General features: G+C 36.0%; 1 protein-coding gene across 1 annotated transcript in view; it reads left to right on the top strand.

The window, feature by feature from the left end:
* The window catches only part of epb41l4b (erythrocyte membrane protein band 4.1 like 4B), a 39116-nt gene that overhangs the window by 6724 nt on the left and 7292 nt on the right, over window positions 1–25100 (top strand). Inside the window, 14 exon segments of the mRNA XM_056475442.1 lie at window positions 4625–4729; window positions 4978–5020; window positions 7911–7989; window positions 11034–11078; window positions 11595–11647; window positions 11740–11860; window positions 16027–16114; window positions 16740–16828; window positions 16942–17011; window positions 20184–20353; window positions 20435–20544; window positions 20697–20727; window positions 20855–20888; window positions 23811–23929. Of these exon segments, the coding sequence (XP_056331417.1) occupies window positions 4625–4729; window positions 4978–5020; window positions 7911–7989; window positions 11034–11078; window positions 11595–11647; window positions 11740–11860; window positions 16027–16114; window positions 16740–16828; window positions 16942–17011; window positions 20184–20353; window positions 20435–20544; window positions 20697–20727; window positions 20855–20888; window positions 23811–23929 (1157 nt within the window).

Below are 25100 nucleotides of genomic sequence, written 5' to 3'. Positions count from 1 at the left end.
GCTGATGGCTTGTTTATAAACAAGACTCTTAACAGTAAGGACATGTTTGCCAGACAAGTCTGAACATGTCAAAGAATGCATGTCAGCATTTCAGCTTTAGCAAATCCTAATTATTCTTTTGATTTTACTACTCTCACTGTCATCTGAGTTCCATCTAGACATGGGCCGGCATAAGATTCTGACGGTATGATAATTTTGGATAAAAATTTCACGTTTTTTTACGGTATTGTGATTACTGCTCTAAAATGTATTATTTTTGAATGTTTGGGTAAAAAACAAAAACTTTTTCCCCCTTTAAACACAATATTATTTAGTTTGAGTCACATTTAAAATATGTTGGAGCAAAAAACATGTCAGGCTAAATCATTCAAATGAATCATTAACTTCTGCTGTTTTTATTAGTTTCAAAAACACAGATCTATTAATATTTAAAAAGACATTTTTAGGTATCTTTTCTGCTGGGGATACTGTTGTCCTAACTTTTTTATTACTGTAAAAATGGTATAGCATAAAATTCTGTCGATTTTAAAAACTTGACCAAACCGCATACCTTGAAAATGGTTCTCATCCCATCTAACTTGATTATCAGTTTAAGAGTTGTTTTGGTTGTTGTAGGCCTAGTTCATGCAATAGTTTTTGTATACTGGGGAGAACTGCTCCAAAATGCATGTTGATTTATCTGTGTTAAGGGTTGTAGGTCAACCTGAACAGCAGCAAGTATCAAAGAGAATAATAGCCACCCCCCTCTCATGGTGTGTCCCAAATCCAACCACTCTCCTCTGACACTTTCAGCTATTTTTGCCCTGGTCTCGGTTTCTGTGTACATTATTTATACACTACGTGTGTGTATTTTCATCTTTCTTTTCGAGTTACGCCTTTTAAATGTCAAGGTATCAAGAATTAATGAAGACTAAATGTTGACACAATAGAGCAGCACTTTCACTTTCAGACAATAAGTATACGTCAGTGTCTCCAAGCCTTCAGGACATACATTTAGTATTCAGTACAATTATTCAAAGTAGCTGGATGTGGATTTCCTTTTTGAAGTTATACAGCATAAAAGTTTCCCCTAAAATCTATTTGGGCATTTAAGACACACTTTTAACCAAAAACATCAAACCAAGGTGCATTTAAGTTAAGCATTAGTATTTAAAAAAAAAAAAAAATAGATAATTATATATATATATATATATATATATATATATATATATATATATATATATATATATATATATATATATATATATATATATATATATATATATATATATAAATAAAATTAATATCAGCATCAGTCCCAAAACATTTATATAATTGCCAAAAAAGAGGGTCGCTTGTATTAGGAGCTTATCCAAGATTTGTCTTTGGGGAATTTCAAAAGATTGTTTCATTTCCAAGCAATCTCATAATTGACTAATTTCTTTTAGCCTGTAGCAATGCTGATTCAGGATTTCGAGTACTGTGATTGTACTCGGGGAATACTTGACATTGCTCATCTTAACAGGGAGATCCTGCCATTATAACCATGCTTTTCTGATCATGTGCTTCCTTCCTCCATTTCCACATGCACAAAATCCTCAAACCAACTAAAGACATCAGCCATGCTCTGTAAAACAGAACAAATCAATATCTAAATCCCAAATTCTCTGCATTCACTTGAGTGTGTTTGATCTCGGCACATGCTGGCCTTGAAAATAAACTTACCATCGCAAAGAAGAGATAATCTCCAGAATAGTTTATGAGTTTTCCCTTGTGTGTGCTTTTGTGGTCTCCTTCATCGAGAGCCCTACACCAAATTGACTGATTTGATCTCGGTTTGGCTTTTCAAAGTGCTTTGGGAGTGTCATCATCAGTCAAAAGGCTGTGTAATTGACCTAGGTTAGAATGAATTATGAATAATCACCATATATTTAGTTTGAATTATTTAAAATGGCATAAAAAGGAATATTGTGACATTTGTGGCACTTTTTAGTTATAAGGAATTTATCTAAATACTTGTATGATTTATTTCAAAGGCTATTTTGTGTATTGAGAGTCTGAGTATGTAGCCTTTTTTATTTTAAAATTAGCAATGAATATATAACAACGGTCGCTGTCTTTCGCATTGACAGAGGTCACTGGAAGTCGCTCACTCACGGTTAAAATGAACGTTCGCTTGTTGCTTTGCCGCTGCGAGTTGCTTGTGTGAATGAAGCTTTACACAGCGGATGCCCTTCCAGCCAAAACCCAGTACTGGGAAACACCAATACACTCTCACATTCACATGCATATAGAACATGCAAACTCCACACAGAAACACAACTGGCCTAGCTGGAACTTGAACCAGCAACCTTCTTGCTGTGAGGCGACAGTGCTAACCACTGAGCCATAGTGAAGACCTCTAAATAAATAATATTTATTGTTATTACAGTTCATTCAAATAGTGAAGGACTTCAAAAAAACCTTATTTAACTATTAGTTATGTGTCATAATGAAAATTAGGATTGGGTGTCCTCATGTTATCATTTTTATATAATAAACAAAACATATAATAGTAATAATCTATAATAAATGACCCCAAACAAAACTTTGGGTTGGTAAGGCTTTTTTGTTTGTTTTTGAAACTTCTATGCTCCCCAAGGCTGCATTTATATGATAAAAAATATATTGTAAAACATAAATAATGAGACATTTTACATTGAAGTAGATGAAATGTAATTTTAAATTGCTATTGATTACTTGTATAATTAATAATAAATAAATAATTGTTATAATTTTTAATAAAGATATTGACATGTCAGTTCAAACGTTTAGGGTTGTTTCGTTGTTGTTTTTGCTAGTTTTATTTGCTACAGTAAAACAAGAATGTTCTGAAATATTATTAGACGTATATAGACTTGGGGCTCTATCTTAACGATCTAGGTGCATAGTCTAAATCATATGGCACAAAAGCATTAAGGGGCGTGTCTGAATCGACTTTTGCTATTTTAAGGACGGAAAAATACGGTTTGGTCTAACAGGGTTGTGTTTATTCTCTTAATGAGTTATGGGTGTGTTTTGAGAATAACGTGCATTAAACCAATCAGAATCTCAACTCACATTCCCTTTAACAGTCAGTGGCGTCGCGCCATGGTGCATTTGCTGTTTACATGGCGGACTTTGTAAGTGGAAAAACTGAATGCTTCACTAGCGAGAACACGGTTAAAGAAACAATCTGCAGAGCAAGGATAAAGAATGAGCCTCCTCCACTTGGCCTCTTTACTTTCTCTTCACTTTTACTCTTTACTCCTTCACTTTCGTGGATAAGGAAACGGTGTTTCGCTGAAGACGTTCATTAGCCTACATATTTCATTTAGTTTGTTAAGCACAAAGATTTGTTTCAAAGCTATTTCTAAATTCTAATTTCCTGCAAACGAATAAATGAACAATAATAATGAAGTGTGGTCAAAAAACTACATCCAAACACATGTCCTATGCCCCATATGGTCCAAAACCCGACAGGTGGACAAATCTAAGCTTGTTTTAATTAAAACAAATATAAATAAATAATACTACTAATAATAATAACATTATACTAAAGCAAGTTGTCATGAATAAACTGAAAAAAGACCCCCGAGATGAAGGCATTAAAGCAGTGGTTTTTATATTTATGTAGAAAATAATAATTTTTGTAATATTTTATTCCTTTATTTTTTTTCACTTGTAAAGATAGTTGCGTATTGCTGTACATCCTGTGTGTATTAAGCAATGTGTGCGCTTTTAAGGTGCACGACTAACGCGCTCTGCGCTGGATTTTAGACCTGCTTTCAGCTGGTCAATTGCGCAGTCTATTTTAGTTTCTCAAAATCGCAATGTACCAACAATGTGCCTTAAAACACCTCCTTTCTAGACCGGCACACCTATGAGTCCACAAAGCAGCGCAAGTAGATTTGCTATTTAAACAACGTGTCGCGAAATGGGAAAATTAGAGTTGTGTTGGTCTGAAAATAGCAACACATCGCGCCAAACACATATTGCACCTTATTGATAGGGCCCTTGATGTTCAGTAACACAGTCTTTTAAATTGCCATGAATGTATAAAATCCATGCTTAATATTTTGCACATTACCTGAATTATTTGAAATTTCATTTACTTGGAAAGGAAAGCATTTACTGTTATTTGAAATTCACATTAACATTCTAAACGTCTCTAATGTTTCAAGCAATTTGCCCTTGCTGAATATAACTGTACAATTTTTCCAAATATTTTGTTTTTCAAAGAGCAGGGCAAATCTGGAAATCATAATTCTCATTGCATTTAACTACATTTATTTACTTTATTCATAATGCTGTATATAAGCACATTTCTTAAATATGTGGTTGACCGAAAGAAAAACACGATCAAAAGGCTGAAATGAATTGAGATGAATACTGAGATATTTTAAGCTCCATCACTCAGCCGCAACGAGTGCATATGAAAATCAGTGTAGCATGTTCATTGTTTCTGCTAATCAGGGCCATTGAGCCCTGCAGGCAAACACTGGAGAAACTTCCAGCCCACGGCGCTGCTCCACAGGTGTCCCCTTAAACTGTCACAGAACCAGCGTGAAACCCTGAGCTTTCTGCACTTAGTGATTTATCTATGCTTTAAATGTGTGCGTTTCAGAAACACGCCAAGGGGCAGGATCTGTTTGATCAGATTATGTATCACTTGGATCTGGTGGAGGCTGATTACTTCGGGCTGCAGTTCATGGACCCAGAGCAGGTTGCGGTGAGTGGCATTTAATGAGCGTTAGAACGTGTGTGTGGCTGTGACCTGTTTTTCTATTCGCTGCAGCACTTAAAGCAAAAATGAGAAATGGAGAGTGTCAGTGGGAAACAGCCACTCGAGATCAATCAGAACAACAGGATTTTTCTTTTTGTCAGCACTTAGGCTAATAACAAACTCTTTGTCTTGTTCCATGTCTCCCCAATTCTGCCATGCTGATTTCTGTATTTCACATTTCGTTCGGTTTTCAGCACTGGCTGGATGCGGCCAAGCCCATAAAGAAGCAGATTAGACGTGAGTAGTCATAACAAACACACACACATGTTGGTATTGGTGGTTAATGAGGACTCTTCATAGACATGATATATTTTATACAAGTTTCAAGTGTATTATACTGCCCTACCTTACCCTTCCACTACCCTTAAACCCAATTGTCTTAGAAAACCAAATTTTGAATGTGAAAAGATTATTTTTAAGCATTTTGAATTACAAGAACACAATCATGTCCTTGTAAAACACCTTAATAGAGAACAAATAGGTCATACACATGCCATTTTAAAAATTCCTGTCCTTGTAAACCATCAGAACCAGTACACACACACACACACTCACACTCGATTAGTTGTATTGTGAAGTTGTTTAGTTTGCTGGTCACAGATGGCTGATGACCTTGGGCTCATAATGTACTGTTGCTGTAGTGACTAGTGGCAAGTGTATGCTATGGGTGTGACTACAGACAATCCCACTTGTATGCTGTGCACGCAGGGCTTAAAACAAACTTTTTGACGCACCTGCCGATAGAGTGCATTAGTGCCCTCTTGATTTGTCAGTAGTTTTAGTTCTGGAAGTTTTTTTTTTAATTAATGTTCCTTTTTCTGTTAATATGGATTAAAAATTGTTCGTTAAGTTGTTATAAAGCATTGACCGAGCCAGTCAGTGATGAGGTGAATCACAGCATTACAGACTTTGATTTGAAGTATACGAACACTGAACAAAGAGACGACTGCACAAGACTGTGAACTCGATCATTTTAGAACTACAAAGAATTACAAATAAGGAAAAATATAAAAGAATTAATTAAAATCGCTGGCTGTTTCATTAGAGACAGTGTTTCAAAGTTTATTGCAAAGTCTGAATATATTTTGATACACACACATACATATATATATATATATATATATATATATATATATATATATATATATATATATATATATATATATATATATATATATATATATATATATATATATATATACATACAAATATGTAATTTGCAAACCTACATTCTTGTTCGAAGAGCAAAAGATCTCTTGGCATTCTTTGCTCATGTCTTTCTGACTTTCTGATTAGGTGAATTTTCTGAATAGTATTATATTTATTATAAAATTTATTATATTTGTTTTAAAATAAGTTGAATTAATGCAAAGAGATGGGTTTGACAAAAGCATTAAAAACCTCAGTCAGTCAACCTTAATCACTCAGTTTACTGTTAAAAACACATTTCTCTTTGGATGAATAGAGATTTTTCGTCCTTGAACACAACTGTTGCCATCTATAGCTGGGGACTTGAGAAAATGTATGGGCATATGCTACATGTGCAGTTTTTTAAATTATTGTTAAAATGGCCAAAACAAATTGGGCAAATCTGTCTAATTGCTGCTATATTACTATTAATAATTAAAGTTTTTATTTAAAAGTGTTCAATCAAATTGGAAAAATAAAAAAAATGTAATAAAACTAGCATTAGGGAAGACCGGTATCGGCCAATAATCACATTTAATGACTTGATCGGGCAGATTTCAAGAACCAATTACAGGTGTTTGTTAAGGGGTTTACAAGCAGTGGAAGTATACTCCCATATATTATACATAGCCTACAGCAGCCACAACACGTGAGGAGGTAAATGATGTATTGAGGCGTGAACGATCGATCCACTCACATCACAACAGCTAAAATTTGATGGGACTCACAGGACTGAATTTTCTAATTCCCATAGACAGGAAAAAATATAGTAGTGACTGCAGGTTGAAGGAAAGTAGTGGAGTAAAAGTACCAATACTGCACTAAAAATGTTCTCAAGGGAAAGTAAAAGTACACATTTATAAAACTACTTAGTAAATTACAATTCCAGAGAAAAACTACTAATTACAGTAATTTGAGTATTTGTAATTTGTTACTTTACACCACTGAATTTAATATAAACTATTAATTACTTTTTCATTATTATTTTGTAGTATAATACATATTTTCAGCGTCATTCATTTTGGCATAAAATCTAGATAAACCTCTCCTTACAAAAATCTTTGCTGTGCTGAAAACAAACAAGAATCCATTCTCATTACAATATTGTGAAGATGTTTGGCACATGTTGCATTTTAAAAGCTAATTATAAGACACCCAAAACACTAAAAACCCTTAAACAGTGCTGTGCATCAGATTGCATATTTACATAACAACAATGTAGTCTTTGCAATCTGATAAACACACAAAACTATATTATGTTCTCAGGCATTGCTTCTACACTGTTGTTGCTTGTGATGCAACAAAAATGCAATTGCAAATAAATAGTCCTTGTCGCTTCTGTCATGCCTCATCCTACCACTGTTTATAATGGACTATATTGTCTTAATTCACATTCACATCATGGTACTCATGTCAGGTGTAAACATGGTGTTGGCCAACTGGCAAGTAACATGGTTTCATATAACAACACTGAAGTTTATACTCGCATTAATTTTGGCTCTAAAAGACTAACCCCACGCAGATCCCCAAAGAGGAGGTGGGAGATAGAAATGGTGTCAATATAATTTGATTTCAAGACTGATTAAAAATATTTCAGCCATGCAACTTTTGTGCAATTAAAAAGCGAGTACATTGTCAGTAAAAAAGGCGATTGATTTAGCCTCTCCAGTTTCTGCTCTGTGCTATAGCGTAACTGCAGTGCAACGCTTTAGAATGGTAAATGCTTTACAACACTTTTAAAAGCCGTTGAGTCACACTGAATCAACATTAGCTGACTTATGCCTGTCTCTATGACAACAATCTTTCATAACCTTCAAGGAGAGCGTCTTGTCTTTTCTATCTTTAAAGTTTATGAACAAATTCCAGAGTCAGTGACACTGGTTGCCTGTTTTCTTTCGCTGTACACACAACTCTTATTCATAAAATCTTTCTGTTGTAGATGGACCTCCATACAGATTGTTTTTCAGGGTTAAATTCTATTCCTCGGAGCCCAATAACCTTCACGAAGAGTTTACCAGGTAAACAGCAGCAGTTATATATGCTTTTACCTTGTGCCTGTCTTGTAAAGCTCTTTAATCAAACAGATTTTTAAAAGCATAGTGCACTCAAAATGTTCATCTGTAATAATTTACTCACCTCTTAAGTATGTGCTTTTTAAAACATATCCTAGCCAACCACTCAAAATAGCTCCAAAATAACAAATAAAGCATAAAACAAATACTTTATTAGTGGCTCATGGGGTTTGGTGCTATATATATCTTTTGAAAAATGTAATTATTTATATTTATCATATGGTTTTAGAAGCCTTTATATACACTTGAGGATGATTACATGACACTTTTAATCTTGGGCTAATTACGTTTTTCTTTTTTACATGTTAACAGTGCATAATATATGCATAAATGTTAATTTTCACTGGATTAATTAGGTATGGGTTTGAGTAAAATGTGCATTTGTTTTATCCTATAAAGGTCTGACAACATTTCTTCCAATTAAAAAATAAAGGTCATTTAGAGCATGTTTTCATGTGTTGTTACGATAGAACAGGTTATTCTACCAAATATTGATTTGACGTTTCTGAAGTTGGTATTGTGTTAAAAATGAAAACAGTGGTTCCCGTTAATCACGGGAGTCACGTTCTAAAAATATCCTGCAATAGGTGAAATCCGTGAAGTAGTCTGCTTTATTTATAAAACATCATAGATGCTTTAAGGCTGTAAAAACTCTCACTAGACTATTTTCTCAGATGGGCGTTAACATTTCACATATTTCTCTGTTGTTTAAACACTCGCATAACTTCTACCTTCAATTAGCATGTCCATAAGTCCAACTTTGTGTGATGGTTAGCGTTTTTCTCTGCCTTTTGGGTGCTACCGTGGGTGCAGAATGTTTTGTCGACATTTTGCTGGGGAGAAAACTTGCAAACATCCAGTACAGCACTTCAGAGTCACACTGCTAATGATCAAAGATTTATGTAAATTTGGCAAGCTGAATACATTCTGCACTGTACAGGAGACACGGCACGGAGGAGATTGATTGACAATGATCTACAGCCAATCAGGACACAGAAAACAATGCGCTGTAAATATAAATAAATAAATAAATAAAAAAGCAAGTATTAAAGCAAGTATAAAATCCCTGAAACTTTGAGATCGCGAAAGGTGAACCGCGTTATGGTGAGGGACCACTCTATATACAAAAGACCTTGTAGGTTGAAAAATTTAAAGAGTTAAAGTGGTAGTATGCAGATTCTGTTTATTTCTGTTTCTAATTTGTTTGTCTTAATCGAGGGCCTGTCTTTAAGATTTTATTAGATGTGCGAACCCTAATGTCTTTCTATTTAACAAAAATGAATATAAAAATTTTCATTTTTAATTTAGACAAAATGTAATGTAAACTGTCGTTTACAGAATAAAAAAAATACATATTGCTCAAACACTTAACTATAAATTGTCAATTCAGACAAACTGAGAATTTTCAAGTGGTCTATTTCTATAGCTGTATATCGGTCATCAGGCAGTATCAGACAATTTTAAATGTTTGTCCATTTTTTGGCGCATTTTTTTTTTTTTTTTTTTTTTTTTTTTTTTTTTACATTTTATCTAATGCTTATTCAAAGTTGATTTTTTTAATTATTGAATATGACTGTATATGTAATTATACACTCACCAGGCACTTTATTAGGTACAGCTGTCAAACTGCTCGTTAACGCAAATGTCTAATCAGTTAATCACATTGCAGCAACTCAATGCATTTAGGCATGCAGACATGGGCAAGACGATCTGCTGCAGTTCAATCTGAGCATCAGAATGGGGAAGAAAGGCGATTTAGGTGACTTTGAACTTGGCATGGTTGTTGGTGCCAGACGGGCTGGTCTGAGTATTTCAGAAACTGCTGATCTATTGGGATTTTCACACACAACCATCTCCGAAAAAGAGAAAATTTCCAGTGTGCGGCAGTTCTGTGGATGCAAATGCCTTGTTTATGCCAGAGGTCAGTTGAGAATGACCAGACTGGTTCAAGCTGATAGAAAGGCAACAGTAACTCGCTCTTCTGCATACCTTGGCTGTAACGAGTATCTCTGCACATCAAACCTTGAGGCGGATGGGCTACAGTAGCAGAAGACCACACTGGGTGCCACTCTTGTCAGCTAAGAACTGGAAACTGAGGCTACAATTCGCACTGGCTCACTAAAATTGGACAATACAAGATTGGAAAACGTTGCCTGGTCTGATGAGTCTCGATTTTTGCTAGGGTCAGAATTTGGCGTCAACAACATGAAAGCATGGATCCGACCTGCCTTTTATCAACGGTTCAGGCTGGTGGTGGTGTAATGGTGTGGGGGACATTTTCTTGGCACACTTTAGGCTCATTAGTACCAATTGAGCATTGTTTCAACGCCACAGCCTTTCTGAGTATTGCTGCTGACTATGTCCATCCCTTCATGACCACAGTGTACCCATCTCCTGATGGCTTCCTCCAGCAGGATAGCGCGCCATGTCATAAAGCGCGAATCATCTCAGATTTAGATTTCTTGAACATGAAAATGAGTTCACTGGACTCAAATGGCCTCCACAGTCACCAGTACTCAATCCAATAGAGCACCTTTGGGATGTGGTGGAACAGGAGAGTCGCAGATTTAGCCAACAAATCTACAGCAACTGCGTGATGCTATCATGTCAATATGGACCAAAATCTCTGAGGAATGTTTCAGTACCTGTTGAATCTATGCCACAAAGAATTAAAGCAATTCTGAAGGCAAAAGGCGGTCCAACCCAGTACTAGTAAGGTGTACCTAATAAAGTGGCCGGTGAGTGTATCTCAAAACAAACTCATACTGCAAATTACAATCATCTGACGGCTAAATTTACTGGCCATTTTAGTTTAATTTTTGGATTTGTTTTTCATTTATTTTTGTTAATTATATATCATTTTATATTGCTCATTTAATCGATGTTGTCCAAACCATGAAAGCAAACATCACTTCATCCCTAATTTGCATGGTTGACATATCTGAACTGTAATATTTGACTCATGACCACGTAACCATTTTTTTTTTCAGGTATCTCTTTGTACTGCAGCTTAGACAAGACATACTGTCCGGCAAGTAAGAAATTACGCTTACCTCACTATGAAAGATAAACGCACAAAAACATGCACACGCAGTGGAAAAAGGAGGGCCTTTGATATCCTCCTTTTTGCCCTTCTGTCACACCCCTGACACTCCCTCTGTCAGACACACACACACATACACACGCAGAGGCAGGGTTTCTACCAGGGTCCAATAAAAGCTCTGTTTCAGTGTGTATAATCTGGGTCTGGTCTCCTGGGTGCTGCTCTGCTCCTTTTTAATAAAAGAAACTCCAATGAGAATCAACACACTGCTTCTAATTTAAGAGTACAGATACGCTCCGACACACTTTTCCACACAGGGGGCACACACACACACATTTTTTTTCCATAAACACTGGGTTTCGTCATCCTGCATTTAACGGAAGTACATTTTAGCCAATACTCAAAAACCGTGTCGCTTGCATGTTTTTGAAGTCACCTTTTATGTGCTGCAAACACACTTTACCGGCTGTTTTAAGGGTCATTAATTTTCTCCTTTTTCCCTGAGCAGGTTAAAATGTCCGTATGATGTTTCCGTAGAGCTCGGGGCTTATTGCTTACAGAGTGAGTTCTGTGTCATTTTTGTTTAAGCATTTGCATATTTGCGACACATTTTTGTCTTTATTTTTAATTCTTTCTATTTTGTGTGTTATTAGGTGAACTTGGGGATTGTGATCCACTAGAACACTCGATTTTGTTAGTGTCAGAGTTTCGCTTTTCACCCAAACAGACGGAGATTATGGAGGCGGACATCTACCGCAAATGGGTTGAGTGCAGGTAAGCACATCTTAGTATTTGTTAACCTAAAAACAAGGATGCAAATTATTTACATGGGATATTACAGACTTATAGTAATGCCCGCCCCAACACTTATAGTAATGCTTTTGAGCGCCATTCAGTTTTATGAGGTTTGTATTTAATACGAATGCAGTAAGATATTGATGACACTGATGCTGTAAACTATACGGTCTAATGCTGTGTTCACACTAGATGCAGAATGCACAAATAAATCGTGCTATTCATGTAAATAGATGCGTCAGCATTTTGAGTTTACTTGCTTCATTCGTGCATCAAATCCACTTCACAATAGACACAGATTTGCATCGTGGGCAAGGCTTCTGCCTGCCTGGTGACTAGCTTTGTTGGGCTAACATGGATTTTATTGAGAGAATAGCTGTGTTTGTGCTTTACAAAGGCTGAAAAACAGTTTATACTAGTTTGGCGCCATGTGTGAATCCACTAGCACCTTTCAGAAATGCACCCAGCTCTATGAGTTCATCAACTCCTCCAGAAAATATACCTGGATCATGGAGGCTTTCAGCGGTGCTTCCGACTGAGCCGAGCCTAGTTTGATGAACTGTTGTCTGGTGTTGGCAAGAGGATTTCCCCTTGGGACACTAACAACAAGCATTATGTCATAATCACTTCCCTACAAGAGCAAGCTCATGATTGGTTAATGTGGCGCAAATGTCTGCTAAGGTTCCGATTTTCCAACTCAAGTAATTGATTCCTCATTCCCGCGAATCGCGCCGCAGGATGTCTGTTCGCATCTTTGCATTGACTAAACATGTAATTCACTCACACTTGATGCTTCATCCATGTCTGGTGTGAACTCAGCATAACAGATTTGCGATTAATATTAACTCGCGACGAATGAAATACTGTTTCCGGGTCCAAGCTGCTACTTACTTGAATTGAGAAAACATTTGTTTATGACCATTTTAGGTCACACATTAAAGTGAATTTTATATAAAATCATGGTGTACACAACTGTCTCTGGACTTGCTGCATCACAGACACCAATATTTTAACAATTTATAAAAAATTAATCATTTTCTGGCCATCAGATATTAGGCATGCATAAATACAGTGTATTGCAATCGTATTTTTCTAAAGTATTACATCGCTTTGTAAACATTTATTATTACCTTTTGTTGAGTCTCCCCATACAACTGGATATAGCACTTGGACCCGGAAGCCACTTCGCGTGACGTCACACTTAACAAGCGGATCATTGGGTAAAGGTTTAGTTTACCCAAAAATGAAAATTGTTATTATTACCAGCCCTCGATTCAAATTCCTGAAATTGAAAACAGTCCACATGACTTCAGTAGTAACTTCAACTGTAATCCCACAAAGCTCCAGGAACACTTTTGTGTGCCAAAAAAAATTAATTGGTTTCTGTCTTTAGGGTCAGATTAGGGTGCACGTTTACTAAAGGCATTACCACGCTGCTGACCTTAATAGCAATTAGTTGTACTGCCTGTAGTAAACACGCAATCTAACCTGACACGAGAGAGAAGACAAAAGCAAATAGAGTACATTTTACCGTTTATTTTGTTGCACAAAAGTGTTTTTGGAGTTTCATATGATTACAGTTAAACCACTAAAATTACATCGACTGTTTTGACAGTGTTTTTGGTTCTTTTTCTTGACATTGACCATTTGAGAGCCATTTCTGTATATGAAGGGTCGCAGAGCTCTCGGGTTTCATCTAAAATATGTGAATTTGTATTCAGGAAACTATCAAAGGTCTCAGGGGATTGGAATGGCATGAAGGAGAGCAGCATTTAAATGTTTAGCTGAACTAAGCCCCTAATGCATTAAGACTTATGTTTTCACAACAAAAGCTACTGATTCAATTCTGATTAGTTAGCTCATTTCTATTTCATTCAATTCTTGATCTGCTTTTTGATTTGATTTAATGAACATAAATTTAACACTATTGATCATTGCTATTGATCATTCTAGAAATGCAACTGTAAACATTAGTTTACAAATGGAGAAATGAAGAGCCACATACCTATTTGTTAAAATCATAATATTAAAACACAATCCACATGTTTATTTTTTTATGCATATAATACATAATGACCTTATTCTGCAATGTGGAAGTAAGCTTTTTCTGTGATTGTTTTAGGACTTCTGATTAATTTGCCTATGGGGAAATAACTTGGAATAATAAACAGCCATAAACTACAATTGCTCAAAGCAATTGTGTTTATGACAGTACATAAAAAGTAATATAATAAGAAAATATAATTTTGCAACATAATGAACTGTTTTTTATAGCAAAAAATCAATTGAAGTGAATGAGAGCAGAAGTCTCAAGCCAATAGGGTTCCAACGGCTGTGTATATGGAAAAAGATAGAATATGCTAGAATAAAGGAAAAAGACTTTGAGAAAAATGTTTGGCCATTCCTAATGGTGTATATTCAGTAAGGTATGTATTATATGCATAGTTATGCAAATAAACGGCAAGTTTTATGAACTTTTTAAATGAATTTTTTATCACTTGCTAGTATACTAGTTTTTCTCAGCCTTGGCGTGTAAGGTGTATATTCAGTACTAATATACTACTTTGTGTATAAGCTTATATTGTGCACTTCAGTGTAGGGCTGTGCGATTTGGGAAAAATACCAAGTTGAATTTGTATTTTTTTTCTGACAGATATTGCGATTTGATTTACGATTTAATTTTGTAGTCAAGCTCCAGCTCAATAATCTGTAAGCCATGGCAACAATTCTGCGACAGCTCTTAAAAATGACCTGTTTTGTTTGGTGTCTGTGACTTTGAAACAAAATATTCCATATTACAATTGTTGTTTTTCTTTGATATTAATTTGTCTTTTAATGCTTCTGAAGGGGCAGACACCGTAATCCCAATTGTCAGTGCTTTCCTTTTTGTTTTCTTTTTTTATTGTGGCTGTAGTTCGGTTGCGCAATTCTGATTAGGCAGAATGAAAGTGTCCTTACTCATTTGGTTAGTAAGACTGTCACACGCAGCCGGCTGTCACGCATTTTCTCTGTGCGGGGGAAATTAAATAATACATATGCAATTCATATTGCAGCCTCTCGCGATTTTAGCTAATTTCAACGTTTCAAATAGCAAGTGATAAAAACGAATTAACTTGCCATTTATTCACATAACTTGGTTTCTCTTTTGAGAGGTGGTTTTGCCTTCCAGTTCTCCAGATCAGTCAAGAGACTATACATAAGTTTTTGGGTTTCCCAATCTTTTTTTATTTAGTTGTGATTGTATGATACAGAATAACTGCTGTACTGTAACTAGCAACCGGAGATTTTCTAAATAATTTATGAATGATTACAATTTTTAAAACCCTATAGGGCAATATTCATTTGTCTTTTTCCACCACTGTGCTTGACTATATTACAGCCAATAATTTAAGAATATAAACTGAGCCACTAAACCATTGAGCAAGCAATGAACATACATTAATTAATACAATTAATAGAGATTTATCACTTGAAATTTTGTCTCGTCGCCTCTGCTTGGCACACGATATAAGGTTGTGCTTGTGTGTGTTCTGAATTAAGTTCTCAGAACAGATTGAAGTGTCAGATTCGGCCTCACTTAATTAGTTTTGGACACTTTCATTTGCCAGCGATAATCACACTTGAAATGTTTACATGCATTTCACGCGAACTGAAAACTCGGTGTCCCTGTGGTTTTAATTAAATCCCCAGCTCTGCATTTGACCCCGTTTTAAGAGCAATCATCAAAGTCAGCGTGCTACCGTATAAGTACGTGCTCGGCTGCAGATCAGTTCCTAAAAATTAGCTGTTTAATTGTGTCTGGTTTGTTCTTGAAAATGGAAAAATGTCTAGACATGAAGATAATCGGTGAGCAGACTGTAAGTTTAAAACTGAAACAATGGCTTGATTTGAATTCGTTCAGATACTGTCAGCCAGTGTAGAGCAAAGAGCAGAACTGTAATGTGAGAGGATTTCCGGAGGTTAAAAACGAGTGTGGCATAACATTGGATGCGCTAGATGGAACATATGGTAGATGCTGTCAGGCTGTGCAAAAGGGAGTTGCTGTATTCTAGCCATGAAACGATGAGGCAATGGACATAGAGTTGAATAGTTGAATTTTCAACACGGCTCATGAATTTAATGTTCAACCAATATTTCTTTTACAGAGGAATGATTCCTTCTCAAGCTGAGCTGAATTTCCTGAATAAGTGCAAGTGGCTGGAAATGTACGGAGTGGACATGCATTTTGTGAAGGTGAGATCACTCCCTGTAGTTCATTTACATCAGTGGATTTCAAAGATTAGAGTTCAGAGCGAGCATTCAAATTCTTGTCTTCATTTATTTTTATCTTCACTCTCACAATAGCAGAATCCTCTCCTATTATAAAAGTGGCACTTTAACTGTACAAAGAAAATACTACACCTCCATAAACTCTCCATTATACCTTTTTATGCTGATATTATATCTCATTAAATAAAGCATTAAGTCCTCAAAGCAGCATATGCCATTATTATAGGAGAATTAATCTTTTAATAGCTGTATTAGAAGTACTATCATCCACTCATCTGCTCTAAATAACTGTGATATCATGAGTATTGCAATAATATTCACCCAGCTTATTACTGCGGTATTTCGTATTGATTCAATTCATGTTTATTTCTATAGCACTTTTACAATGTAGATAGCATCAAAGCAGCTTAACACAGAAGTTCTAGTAAACTGAAACTGTGTCAGTCCAGTTTTTTATTGACTAAATACAGTCTTGGTGATTTGTAAAAGATTATGAACGTGTAAAATCTTGCCAAACTAAACATTTTAAATACTAGAATATTTTTGTTTTAATAAAAGTGCACAAGTGTTATATACTGTATCTATGTAGGGACGGGACGGGGGAGAATATGCTCTGGGACTCACTCCAACTGGAATCCTTGTTTTTGAGGGATCCAGCAAAATTGGTCTCTTTTTCTGGTGAGATTAACAATTCACTTCAATTGTTCTGATGCGTGACTGTATTATTGCACTCAGTCATTATGGCTGATAGTTTCCATCTCAACATGCTGTGCATAAATGTTTCCAATCAGGCCTAAAATAACCCGTCTTGACTTCAAGAGGAACAGACTGACCTTAGTCGTGGTGGAGGATGATGAGAAGGTGAGTTTTCGATCCATAAATTACACTTTGATCTAAACTACCAAAAAGAATCACAGAGACACTCTGCTGTATTAGGGCGTACTCACACTATGTACAGTTCCCTTGAACCAGGCCAAAGCATGCTTGTCCCCCCTCTCCCGACGGCCTGCACTCACCTGAGCATGCTTGCGTCATCGATGATGCTCTGTTCAATACGAAGCGCTCTCGCTCAGCACAGTGGAGATTTCTTTATATCGTTTTAGTCGTTTGGGACGCAGTGACACGCAGTCAGATATTTTGCCGAACAGATCAGCCACTTTTGGCACTCATAAACAATCATAAAGTCATCGTGCTGCAGGAATTAGGAGGTTTGCTAAAGGTGCAGCTGTCTACAGTGAGCGGTTTGCGTCTTATATAATCTACAACAGTTTGCATTCATTGAACAGTAAGAATGATTAATAAATCCATATGAAGCAGTCCCTTAAAAGTCACGTCTCGTCTTCGGTTTTGGGCTCAGGCGCACTTTGCACTCACACTACAATCATACCGTGCCAAAGCCCAAGTGAACCATGCTCTTGCACACCTCTTACAGCCGGCCAGCTGAACTATGCCTGAGCCCGATTCAAAGCACTCACACTTATCAAATGATCCGGGAAACGAGCCTGGAAACGGTTAGGATAGCATAGTGCGAGTACACCCTTAAAGCACTTCAGCCTTGGTGAATATGATTTACACAAGCCAATAAAATAATCAATATAGCAACACTGAGGCAAACCAACGTGAAGCAAATATTGCTGATCATTTCTCACAAAGGGCCGAATATTGGAGTCTAGAGTTATGTCCTAATTCAGAAGTTGTTTCCGTTGATGAAGGCCGAGCCAAGATACAGAGAATGGATCTCATCTCCTAGTAAATTTCGTTGACAAACAGCAGTAATGTTTGTAATAGTTTTTTTTAAATTAATATTAAACTATACAAAAACAATGATTTTTTTTTTTAAATATCTTCCCCTTGATGCATCCATGTATGCATAAAACATATCTGTAAAACTACATCTTAGTAATAGGCATCTCATTTGTTGTCAGTTGTCTGATGAGATATTCATTTTTTTAATAATGTCCTGTCATCATCAATGCACAATGAATCTTGGGATATTCTCAGTCATGAAGACCTCATTTGAAGTATCCTTTGAGTTAGAAAAAAAGTTAATGCGACAATGATGCAGTTAGCATTTAAAGGACACAGCCACTGAATTAAGTATCTATAAAGAGTGCAGAAAATTACCCCTGTTCACTGCTGAGAGTATCTTTAGTGAGCACACAAGCTTTGGAACTAGACTTTAGACTAGTGGAAGAAGACTGTGTGGTCTGTTGCTCATATGCGCCATTTATCTGGGGAAGTGGTGACACCAAAATGCACTATGGAATGACAAGAAGCCGATGTAGGGAGTGTGTTGCTCTGGGGCCTTGGCAATAGTGTTTCCTCATGGGAGTGGGCTTGTTCACTAGGATAATGCACCCTGCACGCACTCAATGAATGAATGAAAGAATAAGGCTTTTTTTAGCACTACACAAGGTACTGCTGGATGATGTGATGGCAGTTATAGAGCAATCGTGACAGTCTGCTCAGCTCACACCAGCTATAGGTGACTATTAGAGAAAGCGATAGAGTCAAGTCAATGGAAGAAGGGGATTAGGAGGTCATATTTGGACAGGACACTGGGATTACATTGCTATTGCTAAAAAAAATAAAATAAAAAAAAAGTATGGTCCCAAGGGTCATGGATCAGAGTATGGGTCCCAGTCCTGAGGTCATGGGATTTTTAATTCACTGAGAGAGTCAGGATCTTGAATTTAAGTATAGTGTCCCCATTGTTATACTGGGGCATTAGGACTCACACAGACCTCAAAGTAAACACTCATTGCTGGCTTCAATAATACCTCTTCAAACTGCAATATAGTTTTTCCAGGAAGTCTCCATCATAGTACAGAATGGAGTGGGCAATTAGTCTTGGAAATACCAGGGAAGTAATGACACAACAAGTAGATCTCCCATGTACTGTAGGTACTGACCAGGCACAACCCAGCATAGCTTCAGTGGACAATCAGCCAATGCAATTGTGCAGGAGTGTTTACATTTTGCTTATAATATTTTATAAAGTGTATCCATCTAATAAGGATGCATTTTCTTGCAGTTTATCTAAAAAATTATAAACTTTTGTGTTAAGGGTCAATGACATTGCTTGTGTTTTAGAAGGGAGTCCCAAAAGAAAAAGACAGGGATCTTTTTTTAATTTGATCTTAAAAATTGTGCTATTTTCATACGCAACAAAGTTCCAGAATCTTAAAATGAGTTTGCACATCCAGAAGCAATGAAAGCATGTGTACCAAATTTAAAAAAAAAATTTCCTGATGTTAAAATAGGACCCAAATCCCAGTGATGTTGAGGCCCACCACAACATGATGTAGGAGTGCGGTTTTCCCCACTGACTGAATTGATTGACAAGAGCCATGTTTCTATAATAACATGTGTACACATATACATAGAACAATTTTTTGCAAATGAACTGGGATTAAAATATGTGTCACAACACTGTGATTTTTAGAAATTTGAAACATTTTTAAAACAGAGCATGTTCGTAATAAAGTAATATGTATTTCTTAACTGCTATAATCACCACGGCCGCATGGTGTCAGTAAACACTAATATGTGTGTGTGTGTGTGCGTGTACTACAAAGGACATCTGTGTGAGGCTCATCATATCAGAAAGGCTTGAATAAACTCCACCACGAATACATCAAATAAACAAACTTGTTTTTTTTTTTACTAATTAGCTGTATGTCCGTGTCTGTCTCTGAGCTGTTTATCTGATGTAACGCATGATGAGAAGCAGACAGGTCAGAGCGGTGGGCAGGGAGAAGCAGCTCATTTGGATTTAAAGCCACAGGCTACAAAAACAGCTACAATGTATTCAGCCACCAAAAATGAGCAGACTCCGGAGGCTATAATAAATGATCTGATGGATATTTTGAGCTGAAACTTTACAGACACATTCTGGAGACACCAAAGGCTTATCTTACATCTTGTAAAAAGGGTAAAATAGGTGCACTTTAAGTTTATCAATGGCCTTTGATTGTTCTAGTGTTATGTGCTCTAAAACATTTTGTGTGTGTATATGTGTTTGTGTGTGCAGGGTCGAGAGCAGGAGCACACATTTGTTTTTCAGCTGTCGAGTGCTCATGAGTGTAAGCATTTATGGAAGTGTGCAGTCGAGAGCCATGCCTTCTTCCGGCTCCGGCAGCCAACCCACAACAAGACCAGCCGCAGTGACTTCACACGCCTGGGCTCACGCTTCAGATTCAGGTACACACACCCGCATGCACACCTATGCTGACAACATATTTACCGTGTTGCTTTTTTAAGAGTCAGGTTGTTTGTTTACAGTGGAAGGACCGAATATCAGGCCACGCATAGTGGTAAAGTCAGAAGAGCAAGCACTTTTGAGAGAAGGCCAAGTAAAAGATATCCATCACGAGCACAGTCTATGGTCAAGGGTAGGTCTGTGCCATGTGCAGTTTTTTTTTTTAATAATCAACCTAATGCATTTCAACATGCTTAATCTCTGTCATGCGTCCGACCCAAATGCACTTAAATGTACTTATGACATCACAAATGTCACATATATGACTGCTGCTGTTTTCCACAGCCATGACTCCAGCAAAACATCCCCATTTAAGGTAAAGCCAAACAAATCAAATATAAAAATCCTTAAGTTTATTTACTATTTGCTGTGTTTGTTTAATGAAATGATTGTATTTCTCCTGGATGTGATTTGTGTAATGAAATGCTCTGTCTGTTTTGTAGTGCACAGACCAGCCCTGAGCCAAGCTTAAAACCGGTACTCTTTAAAATCCTTCATACTTTTCATATTATAAGGAAATAATATGTGGATTTATCAGGGAGGTTTTTGAAATGGTGTCACATTCTGTTGATGTTTTTTTTAGAACTTGTTAGAACAGCATGTTAATGAAATCGGTTTTTGTAAAATTGCATTTTCATTGTTTCTATTTTATTGACAATTTATAAGATTTGTAACAGTAAGAGAAAAGTTGATCTATTTATATATTGTGAAATATTTACTTTGAAGGGTCTGTAATATTATATTAAGAGTGATTTATGGTTCTCTGCAAGGTTAAAATCATTTATAAGAGATTTGTAAAGCATAAATAGTCCTCACTTTAGATTAGGTCACACAACTGCAAGACGTTTGAGTTAATAAAAGCATTTATTAACATACAAATTACAATGTGCCTGAATAATAAGATACAGTTGAAGTCAGAATTATTAGCCCCCTGTTTATTTTCTTCCCAGAGAGAAGACTTTGTAAACCCTAGAGCTGGTTGTGCGTGAAAATCCCAGTAGATCAGCAGTTTCTGAAATACTCAGACCAGACCAGCAGACTGTTTAACAGATTTTTTAACATATTTCTAAACATAATAGTTTTAATAACTCATCTCTAATAACTGATTTATTTTATCTTTTCCATGATGACAGTAAATAATATTATACTTGATATTATTCAAGACACTTCTATACAGCTTAAAGAGACATTTAAAGGCTTAACTAGGTTAATTAGGTTAACTAGGCAGGTTAGGGTAATTAGGCAAGTTATTGTATAATGATGGTTTGTTCTGTAGACTATCGAAAGAAAATATCGCTTAAAAGGACTAATAATTTTGACCTTAAAATGGCTTTAAAACTGCTTTGATTCTAGCAAAATTAAAACAAATAAGACTTTCCCCAGAAGAAAAAAAAATGATCCTTGCTCTTGCTCTTATAATTTTCCTTGCTGTTAAACATCATTTGTGAAATACTAAATAAAGAAAAAAGATCAAAGGGGGGCTAATAAATCTGACTTCAACTGTATATAAATGTTAATTTGAATAGTTTATTAATCATTTACTTGTGCATTCTGAATGATCTTTAAAACGACCAAATAACTGATTTATACATAATGCAATACTTAGTAATGGAAACGTGGTCATTAACAAAGTATAAAAAGCCAATCATTAAGCACAATGCTTATAACTAGGACCAGAGAGAATCTGCTGACATTTTTTGCTATTTCTGCTGAGAATTTAGCAAAAAATCTGCAGATTTATGCAGAATGATTTTAGGAGAATCATAACTAAACACTTAATATATGAAATAAAAAAATAAAACATTTTTAACTTTTATTTAATGTTTACAATGCAAATCCAATTAGATCAAATTATTTGGTACACAAAGCAATTCTCTTGTATAATATATCTATTAAAAGACAGAAAATATTACTTTACAAACTGTATTGTACATAAGTAAAGACATTTTAATATTACTATTATTATATTACAATAATATTACTGAAATTAATTTAAAAAATGAATAAATATAAATTTACACACATTTACACAAGTGAATACATGGACTCAATAATGGGTTAAAAATCTGTGGATTTCTGCACGTGCAAATTCCGTGTGGGCATACTTATAAGTCAAGAACACAGCATTTGTAGCTGTAGTTATAAACGGCTTACTAATTTCTACTTACTAATGTAGAGTTAATGCTTAACAAATGATGAATTAACTATTTGTTCATGTTTTATAAATGATTACTAGTGAAAAGTTATTATAAAATGTTACCAAACATTTTTTTATGGTATTTACATTTTTAAACAAGTACTGTATTAATGAATGGTAATAATGTGGTAACTCATATAAAACCTATGAAATTAAATTGTTTTCCTCCTGCCTCATAGTATTTCCATCACAAATGTTTTGAGCACAAAGTATCTGGAAACATTACTGTTTTGCAAGAGAATGCAAAGAAAACCGAATATTTAGGATGAGAACACGAACACATTTTTATCAGGGATGTAATGATTCACCAGACTCGCGATTCGATACGATTCACGATACTAATCTCACAATTCAAGATTTAGTCTGGATTTATTTTTTAACAAAATTATTTGAAACAAATTTAAGGTGAAGAGCCCTTTGATTTTTTTTTTTTTTTTTCTTAAATTTTGCACATTTTTTGCTAAATTAGATATATTCTGCCATAACCAAAATGCTATTTTTAAAACAAATAAAAGATTTAAAAAAAATAATTCAAACTAAAGAAGACTCATTAATATAAACAAACTTAAACTGTGACTGTGCAGTGATTTAACATTTTTATAAAGAAATATCAGCATATCTATGTTTTCTGGCATAAGCTGAGGTCTTTGCACATTTACAATGTTCCCTGCTGAACAAAAAACTTTCACTGGGGACTAAGTGGAGAGGAAAGCCTTTCCTAAAGCAGAAAGCAGTGTGTACAGAGGTGGTCATTGTTATCGTAAGTAAATATCTTTTTGCAGTATTTGCACAGTTTGTGTTTTATCTGCCGCACTTCTCCGCTGTCATTTTACTCTGCTGCCCCACCTCTTGCTCGCTGCTTATAAGCAGGTGAAGCGAGCTTGCGCCTGTTCAAAACATGTATCGCGATTCATTCAACATTTGTACCAGTTTGAATCATCACATATTTGAATCGATTTTCAACCCCCGGTGAATCATTACATCCCTAATTTTTATGTTATTTTTGTTCTTTTCATTCATTTTTGTTCCCCATGGAGAAACAGAAGTCTATCCTATTTAATTCAAAATATATTTATGTGTTCTGAATATTGAGTCTTCGTGGGTAGGAACGACATTAGTAAATGGAGACCAAAATCTCAAAAATAATGAGCTTAACAAGAAACTTCACTCATGTAAATCTACAATTTTATGTTTCTCCCCAGTATAAGCACAACATTCCAATTGCACAGGATCCCTGGCAAAGATCACACCCTCCTCCTTCTCTGACCTCTCCTCTATACATCCAGCCCATGGAATTAGGACACACACCTCCACCACACAGGTATAGAAAAACTAACAGAAACCCCGCAGTAAATCTGATTCTGTTTTTAATCCAGATCTCATCTGTGCTTCATCTGTGTTTCACCCGCATGTGCATATGTGTCTGATTTAGACCCTCCTATGTGGACAGACCCCCTGCGAGCAGTGGTGGGTTTGGTGAGAGCGGTTTGGTTGGGCACAATGTCAGGAGTGTGTCTGTCATGCACAAAGACAAACTTATGACTGCACTCTGAGCATGTGAGAGGGTGTTTGGATGAGCCGCTCACCTTAGTAAAAGAGACGCTCGCATCCAGTCAGTCGGTGTGTCATCCTTCATCATCTCACCTTCTGGAGTCTCATCTTTTGCTTGTGATCATCCATCAACTCATCCATCATGTGACATGTCTCATCCGATCAAATGCGTCCTGAAATGACAAACACATATTCAGCATATGTGGACCGTGACGTCTGACAAATCTGCATGTTGATAGCTTTTAGAGTTTTGCATGATTTAGGATAAAATCTAGAACTAGCAAATTACCTGAACGATGTCAGAAGATGTGCTGCTGTTGTGGCTTTATATTCTATAGCAGGGTTGCTCAGGTTGGCTCCTCGAAAAAAGCCCGGCTGAGCAGCCTTGTTCTAGATTATAGCCTATTTTATCATTTTAATTCACATATTTTGTGCATATCATGTATGAATGTTTACTTTTAAGTGCAGATCATTTATATAATGCCAAGACAAGCTCCTCACTGTTTACAGTCCCGCTTTACTTTATTCAGGGGTGTCCAAACTCGGTCCTGGAGGGCTGGTGTCCTGCAGATTTTAGCTCTAACTTGCCTCAACACACCTGTTTCTAGAAAGCCTAGTAAGAGCTTGATTAGCTATCCCAGGTGTGTCTGATTGGGGTTGGAACTAAACTTTGCAGGACACCGGCCCTCCAGGACAGAGTTTGAACATTCCTGACTTAATCTAAAGGGATAGTTCACCCAAAAAATGAAAATTGACTCACTATTTACTCAATCTCAAGTGGTCCTTTTATGAGTTTCCTTTTTCTGTTGAACGCAAAACTATATATTTTAAAGAATACTGGAAACCTGTAACCATTGACTTACATAGCAAGAAAACTAATATTATGGAAGTCAATGGTTACAGGTTTTCAACATTTTTCAAAATATCATATTTTGTTTTAA

This window comes from Danio aesculapii, chromosome 16 (genome assembly GCF_903798145.1).
Source record: "Danio aesculapii chromosome 16, fDanAes4.1, whole genome shotgun sequence".
Lineage (NCBI taxonomy): Eukaryota > Metazoa > Chordata > Actinopteri > Cypriniformes > Danionidae > Danio > Danio aesculapii.
This window is presented reverse-complemented; position numbering and strand designations above follow the sequence as displayed.